General features: G+C 49.3%; 1 protein-coding gene across 1 annotated transcript; it reads right to left on the reverse strand.

Annotated features, from left to right (window-relative positions):
- Positions 1 to 4,957: 4,957 nt before the first annotated feature.
- LOC117029760 (uncharacterized) lies at positions 4,958 to 6,163 on the reverse strand. Its single transcript, XM_033118946.1, has 2 exons — positions 5,970 to 6,163; positions 4,958 to 5,705 (listed from the first exon to the last, which is right to left on the reverse strand). Exons 1-2 carry the CDS (start codon positions 6,161 to 6,163, stop codon positions 4,958 to 4,960), a joined length of 942 nt encoding a protein of 313 aa, XP_032974837.1.
- Positions 6,164 to 7,858: the final 1,695 nt, after the last annotated feature.

The following is a 7,858-nucleotide window of genomic DNA, read 5'->3' on the forward strand; positions in this document are numbered from 1 at the left end:
TCTCCCTGGTCCGTGTTTCCATTCTTCGGCTTCACGAGACACGATCCCGGCCCGCACTCAGAAACTGCCGGCAGATCCAATATCATCTACATCAAAACCACAAAGATCCTGAATAACTGAAGCAATCTGGAGAAAGAACAAAGCTGGTTGCATCACACTTGCTGATTTCAAACTAAATATCTTACAAAACTATAGTAATCCAACAGTATAGTATTGGTATAGGAACAGACACACAGAACAATGAAGCACAACTGAGAGCCCAGAAATAAACCCGCACATCTATGGTCAAATAATATTTGACAAAGGAGCCAAAAACACACAATGGGGAAAAGATAGCCTCTTCAATAAATATTAGGAAAACTGGATAGTCACACGCAAAAGAATGAAACTAGGTTTCTATCTTATACTATCCACAAAATTTAACTCAAAATAGATTAAAGACTTAAATACAAGAGCTGAAACCAAAAATCTCCTGGAAGAAAACAAGTAAAAAGCTTATTGACATTGATCTTTGAAATGATTTTTTTTAATATGATACCAACAACACAGGAAACAAGAGCAAAAATCAATAAGTGGGACTGCATTAAGCTATAAAGCTTCTGTAAAGCAAAAGAAACAATCAACAAAATGAAAATGCAACCTATAGAATGGGAGAAAATACTTTCCGACCATATATCTGATAATGTAATGGTGACCCTATATCTTCTATTTTGAGATTTAAACCTCTGGTGTAATTCAGTTTGACTGCGGTTTGGCTTGGGACTTTTTGAAAGTTTTTCTCTCTGCTTTGCTTCCCTCCTCTCCAGCCAAACCTGAATAACTTTTTTTGCTAAGCATTTACTATGCATACCAGTTTCAATGGTTCTGTTTACTTTGGCCCAGTGACTTTTCCAGAGGTTTTTGCATCTGCATGGATCCATCCACTCCTGACCCTGAGGCACACAAGCCTCTAGGAAGAGCTTTTTCCTAGAATTGCCTGACCAACTTCTCCTTCCTTTGTTGTGCCCCTCCTTGTGCCTATAAAATCTTTTGGTGGTGTGTTAAGAGAAGGAAGGCAGTTTTTTGACAGGGATACACTGTCTTCCCTTAATGCTGGTATTTTGGAATAAACCTGCTTTTCTTCCACCAAGGTTGCTTCTCCAGTTTTGCCTTTCGTGGGGCGAGCATACAGACCTTTTTACACAGTAACAATAAGAAGTTGATGTATAAAATATATAAGGAATTCATACAACTCAATAGCAAAAAAAAAAAAAAAAAAGTAAATAACCTGATTTTAAAACAGGCAAATTACTTGAATTGACATTTTTCAAAAGAAAACTTACAGCCAACAAGTACATGAAAAAATGCTCAACATTAGTCACTAGGGAAAAGCAAATCAAAACACTGAGATAATCAGCTCACATTTGTTAGGCTGGTTGCTATCAAGAAATAAGAAATCAGTTCTAGCAAAGAGGTAGAGGAAAGGCAACATTTGTATACTGTTGGTGGGAATGTAAAATACTGCAGCTACTATAGAAAACAGTACAGAGGTTCCTCAGAAAATTAAAAGTAGAACTACCATATGATCCAGTAATCCCACTTCTCAGTATATATCCAAAGAAAATGAAATCACTATCTTGAAGAGAGATCTGCACCCCAATGTTTATTGCAGCATTATTAACAATAGCCAAAACATGAAAATCACCTAAATGTTCATTAATGGATAAATCAATAGAGAAAATGTGTGTGTGTGTGTGTGTGTGTGTGTGTGTGTGTGTGTGTGTATTATTCAGCCATGAGAAAGGAAACCCTTCTGTTATTGCCATTCGCAATAACATGGATAAAACTGGAGGGCATTATGCTGTTACGGATACGAGGACCGGAAAGAACCCAAGCGGCACTCAGAGAGTTAGGAAGGTCAGCTTTATTACCACGGCGGGCTCAGCGGGATCAGCAGGATCTTTCCCAAAATACTGAGCCCCCAGCAAGGTTTTGAGCAGGTTTTTATGGGTTGGGGACTTCCTGGAGTTGGGGAAGGGGTAGGTGTCATCTGGTGATCGGCTCCGGGTGTGGTTTGGAGGGGGTTATGCAGAAGTGGGCTGGGGCTTAGGCTGGGGCCTTCTCTCTTCGCTCGGGCCACCATTTTAAGTCAGTTCCCCCATCATAACCCCACTGTTGATGATCGTAAGTGGTAACAACTTAGAGATCATCATATTGGCTAAGAGGATAATAACCCCGTAGGGCAAGGATCCGGGCTGTAGCCCCACAGGTGACGGAAGTCTCTATGAAACGTATGACAGCGTTAAGTATGCATGGCCCGATGGTAGCAGGGAGGAGGATGGTGAGGAGTGGGCCCGCGAGGGGTAGGAGCCAAGAGGACCAGCAAAGGCTAGAAATAGTAGGAGTCCAATGACAGTGAAGACAGAGGCCGGGCAGATGATGGCGAGGCTCACCCGGGCTGTTTCTTGAGGGTCAGACGGAGTGGACAGGCTGGGTCAGGTTGGGAGATCCAGGCGTCGTCCTCCAGCTGGGCTCTTTTAACTCGAGTGTGATGGATCCACGGAGCAATGCCTGAAACTTTCAGAGCAGTGGGAGTAACAAGTATGACAGTGTGAGGGCCTGTCCACACTGGGGGGTCGGAGAAGCTCGCGCTTCCAATCTTTGACCCAGACTTGATCTCCCAGGGTAAAGGGGTGTACCGGGGCCCGAGAGAAATCGGGGCCCTTTCCAGAATGTAAGCACGTACATCTGTGAGGACCTTGCCTAGCGTGGCCATCTGGTTTTGGAGGTTGGAGAACCCCAACTGGCATATGTCGCCAGGGAGGCTGGTCAGCAGGGGAGGAGGCCTCCCGAACATAATTTCGAAGGGAGAGAATCCAGATTTGCCAGGGGTGCAGCGCGCCCAAGGGACTGCTACGGGTAGGAGATCCACCCACCCTAGGGAGGTCTCCTGGTGGAGTTTAGCTAATGTCTCCTTGAGGGCACGGTTCATGCTTTCAACTTTCCCTGAGCTTTGTGGTCGGTATGCTGTATGGAGTCTCCAGTTGATTCCCAAGGCTCTGGTTACTGTCTGGAGGAGTTCTGCTATGAAAGCTGGCCCGTTGTCACTGTGGATAGAAAGTGGAATCCCGTAGTGGGGGATAATCACCCTGAGGAGGACCTTAGCTACTTCACGGCTCTTCTCAGTTCGAGTGGGGAAGGCTTCGACCCACCTAAAGTAGGTACAGACCAGGACCAGCAAGTACTTAGTACCACGGCAGTTAGTTATGTCAGTGAAGTTGACTTTGAGGTCCTCAAAAGGTGCGGTACCGCTTCTCTGAATCCTGGGGATGGGGCTAGGGCCGGACTTTGGATTGTTCTTTGCACAAGTGAGGCAGCGTTCTCCAATGGGCTTGCAAAGAGCTGACAGCCAGCTAATGTAGAAGTTTTTGGCTAGGAGGCCCTCGAGAGCAGTTTTTCCTAAGTGGGTTAGCTTGTGATATTCAGCGGTTACTTGAGGACCTAGCAGGGCTGGGATGAAGAGTTTTCCATCGGGCAGTTGCCACCACCTTTGTGGCAATCTGGTGGCCCCTTCTGACTTTGCCCTTCTGAGTTCTTCTTTTGTGTACCGCATGAGGGACGTGGTGGTAGTGTTAGTGACCAAGAGTAGTTCACTAGGGCTTCCCATCGCCGATGATTTAGCCTTGGTGTTGGCGAGCCGGTTCCCGACTGCTGAGGGCTCATTGCCTCTCTGGTGGCCCCAACAACGGATAACTGCAACCTGCTGGGGAAGCCAAATGGCTTGTAGGAGCTTAAGGATTTTTTGTTTACTTTTCATAGTTTTTCCCTCCGTGGTCAGAAGGCCTCTTTCTTTTTATATAGCCCCATGGATATGGACGGTTGCAAAAGCATACCGAGAGTCTGTGTAGATGTTGACTTTTCGGCCCTCGGAGAGAGTAAGGGCTCTTAGTATTGCCCACAGTTCTGCCTGTTCCCTGCCTCAAGTACCTCTTCTGTGGTAGTGACCGCATACCCTGTGTGATGTTTTCCATCCTTCAGGAAGCTGCTGCCGTCAGTATACAGAGTAAGGTCCAAGTTAGAATGTGGGCTGTCCTGGAGGTCGGGTCTGGTGGCGTAGACCTCGTTGGTAACTTCTATACAGTTATGTTCCAGATCCCCTTCCTCAGTTGGCAGGAAAGTGGCTGGGTTCAGGGTGCGCACAGTTTCTAACGAGATTGAATGTTTTCCAGGAGTAGCCCTTGATACTGAGTCAGCCATGCATTCGACAGCCATCAGCGTCCTTGACTGTTCATTCAGGTGGTGACCGAGTGGGGTACTTTAACTATGACTCTCTGGCCTAAGGTGAGCTTATCTGCCTCTTTGATGAGAATCACAGTGGCTGCTAGGGCCCACAGGCATGGTGGCCAACCCACTGCTACCGGGTCTAGTTTCTTTGAGAGGTAGACGATGGGACGGAGCCATGGTCCAACTATTTAGGCCAGCAGTCCAAAGGTTATTTTGTCCCTTTCATAGATGAATAAGTGGAATGGCCTCTCAGCATCAGGTAACCCTAGGGCTGGTGAGCTCTTGAGCTGCTGGAAGGCGTGTTCTTGATCTTCTGTCCATAGCATGGGAGCCTTTTCTTGACCAGTTAGAGCCTCATATAAGGGCCGAGCTTTGCCAAAAAGCCAGGAATCCAGATCTGGCAGAAGCCGGTGGCCCCGAGAAACTCACAGAGCACTCTCCAGTTGGTGGGCCGAGGGAGGGAAGTGATGACTTTCTTCTGCTCGGTGCTGAGGGCCTGCTGTCCTTTGGACATGACAAAGCCCAAGTATTGTACTTGTTCTCTGCAGAGCTGGGCTTTCTTCCAGGAGACTCTATACCCTGTCTCGGCTAAGTGGGACAGGTGTGCCCATGTTGCGGTTTGGCACTCGGTTTCGGTGGCACAGGCTAAAAGCAGATCATCCACATATTGCAATAGAGTGCAGCGGGATTCTTCTCAAGGGAAGGTGGCTAAATCTGAGGCTACCGCTTCCCCAAAGAGGATTGGGGAGTTTTTGAAGTCCTCTGGGAGCCGAGTCCATGTCAGCTGAAGCTGCCGGCCGGTATCAAGTTCAGTCCATTTGAAGGTGAACAGTGATTGGCTCTGGGGCGCCAACCAAATGCAGAAGAATACATCTTTCAGGTCCACACAGGTGAGCCATCCAGCTTCTGGGGGCAGCTGACTGGGGAGGGTATACGGATTTGGGACTACGGCGTGTCGGGAGACTGTTGCTTGGTTTACCGCTCTTAAATCTTGTACTGGCCGGTATTCTCCATTAGACTTCCTTACCGGCAGAAGGGGCGTATTCCATGGCAACTGGCACTCTACCAGTATCCCTGCTGCTCTGAGACGGACGAGGTGTTCTTGATTTCCTGCCCGAGCTTCCCTGGAGATGGGGTATTGACGTAGCCATTGGTGTTGAGCTCCAGGTCTCAGTTTCACCAAAACTGGGGCCTTATGTTTTGCTAGCCCAGGCGGGTTATCTTCAGCCCAAAGCTCCAGGAAATCAGCCCTGTAGGCTTCTGGGTTCTGTTCTACACTGCCGGTCCCGTAGAGCCTCCACTTTTCTTCCCTCGGGGTGGTGACAGAGTAAGTCCCTCTGACGGGGGCTGCAGTGACATGGTGGCTTGACCTGATGGTTTGAAGGAGATTTGCGCCCCTAACTTGGTAAGGAGGTCGTGTCCCAGGAATGGGATTGGGCAGTCTGGTAAGTAGAGGAACTCGTGTGACACGGTGTGTCCTCCTAATTTACAAGTCTGAGCCTGGCAGAACGGTTGACTCTTAGCTTGATCCCCAGTGGCTCCCATTATGGTGACTCTATGGTCCCCAAGCGGTCCCCAGCATGGTGACTACTGAGTGTTCTGCTCCAGTATCTACCATAAAAGTCACTATTTGGCCCCCTACATCTAAGTCAACCGTGGGTTCGTGGGGGCCAAGTTCGAATGAGCCCAGTCCCCCTCAGTCCAACTCGATTCCCTCTAATCCTATGAAGTCAGGCTCCAGGCTGGTTGGGTTGGGACCACGGGGAGGCTGAGGCTGGAAGCAGAGTGTCTGGAAGCAGCAGGGCCATGCCAGCCATTGGCCATGGTGCATAGGGAGGTAGAGGTGAGTCTTCATTGGGGTCCCCCTGGTAAATGGCCTTAGCCATGTCTTTCTGGGCATGGCCTCGTGGGTTCTGTGCAACCTTACTATCGGAGCAGAACCGTACCCAAGGAAGAAGGGTTCGGGCTATTTCCAACCACGAGTCAATGTAAGGGAACTGGTCTGGATGTCCTGGGGTCCCAGTGACAACTATGTAGACTCGGCGAAAATCGTGGGGAGGTCAAGAGTGCCTTCTGGGGGCCATCCCACATCAAAACTTGGCCACTCCAGTTCACATAAAGTGCGGAGACGTCCGGGGGTCATTTTGACCCCCAGTCACCTCTGAAAACTTTCCTGAAATTCTTCAACCTGAAGTTTAGAACCGTGGGTTTTCCGTGACTCCCTCCCATGATGTTCGGTGTCACATAGACAAGGGAAGGGTCTCAATCAGGCAGCCGCCTGGCTGTGTCCTTCACGGGAACTTTGGGTATGTCTTGGCTAAGGTGTGCCCGTATAAGCTCCGGGCCCAGTCGCATTCCGAGAGTGCGAATCACCGTTATGCCATACGACGCTAACACGGAACACAGGTTGGGGCTCACTCGGGAGCTGACAGTCCATGGATCCACACAGAATCCCGTTTGGGACCAAGCACACATACATTCATTCAGGGAGGAAAGACGCCCTCCCCCGGAATGACCCTAACTAGAATCTGAAGTGGGACTCAGCAGGAGGTGATCAAGCTCCCCTTCTGCCCTCAGGCAGGCCTAACTGGATCCGGGCCCCAGGGTCTTACCGTGTCCAATGTCCTGGTTGACTGTTTATCCTTTCTTTCTACTGGGGGCCCAGCAGGGAGTCACAGGCCAAAGCCAGCAGGGGTCGCCAGTCCCAGGCCTGCCAAAATCAGCAGGGTGCGCCTAGCCCGGTGTCGACTCTCCCACCACCTTACGGCCAGCTCTTGCCCAAACCAGTGGCTCAAGGGGCCAGCGTGGTTGCGTTTCCCAGTCAGGGATCCAGTCCTGGTATCCATTAGTTTATGGATACCAGGACCAGAAAGAATCCAAGTGGCACTCAGAGAGTTAGGAGAGTCAGCTTTATTATGCCGGCGGGCTCAGCGGGATCCTTCCCAAAAGACTGAGCCCCTAGAAGGTTTTGACCAGGTTTTTATGGGTTGGGGACTTCCTGGAGTTGGGGAAGAGGTAGGTGTCATCTGGTGATTGGCTCGGGGTGTGGCTTGGAGGGGGTTATGTGGAAGTGGGCTGGGGCTTAGGCTGGGGACTTCTCTCTCTGCTGGGGCCACCATTTTAGGTCAGTTCTCCCATCAATGCTAAATGAAATAAGCCAAACAGAGAAAGAAAAATACTGCGTGATCTCACATCTAAATCTAAAAAAGCTGAACTCATAGAAACAGAGTAGAACAGTGGTTGCCAGGGGCTGGGGTGAGGAAAATGGGGAGATGTTGGTTAAAGGGTACAAACTTTCAGTTATAAGTTCAGGGGATCAAAGGTACCACATGGTAACTATAGTTAACAATGCTGTATTGTATAGAGAAATTTGCTAATGATGGAGAAACTGACCTAAAATTGTGGTCTGCGCAGAGAGAAGACACCAGCCTAAGCCCCAGCCCACTTCCATATAACCCCCTCCAAGCCACACCCTGAGCCAATCACCAGATGACACCTACCCCTTCCCCAACTCCAGGAAGTCCCCAACCCATAAAAACCTGGTCAAAACCTCCTAGGGGCTCAGTCTTTGGGAAGGATCCCTCTGAGCCTGCCG

Source organism: Rhinolophus ferrumequinum, chromosome 11 (genome assembly GCF_004115265.2).
Source record: "Rhinolophus ferrumequinum isolate MPI-CBG mRhiFer1 chromosome 11, mRhiFer1_v1.p, whole genome shotgun sequence".
In the NCBI taxonomy this organism is placed as follows: Eukaryota; Metazoa; Chordata; class Mammalia; order Chiroptera; family Rhinolophidae; genus Rhinolophus; species Rhinolophus ferrumequinum.

Excerpts from the sequence above, each read along its gene's own strand:
- LOC117029760 (XM_033118946.1), bottom strand. The coding sequence starts at position 6,163 with ATGCCCAGAAAGACATGGCTAAGGCCATTTACCAGGGGGACCCCAATG. Across the intron at positions 5,706-5,969 it reads ATAGGATTAGAGGGAATCGA|ACTGCCCAATCCCATTCCTG; the intron begins GTTGGACTGAGG and ends TCTACTTACCAG.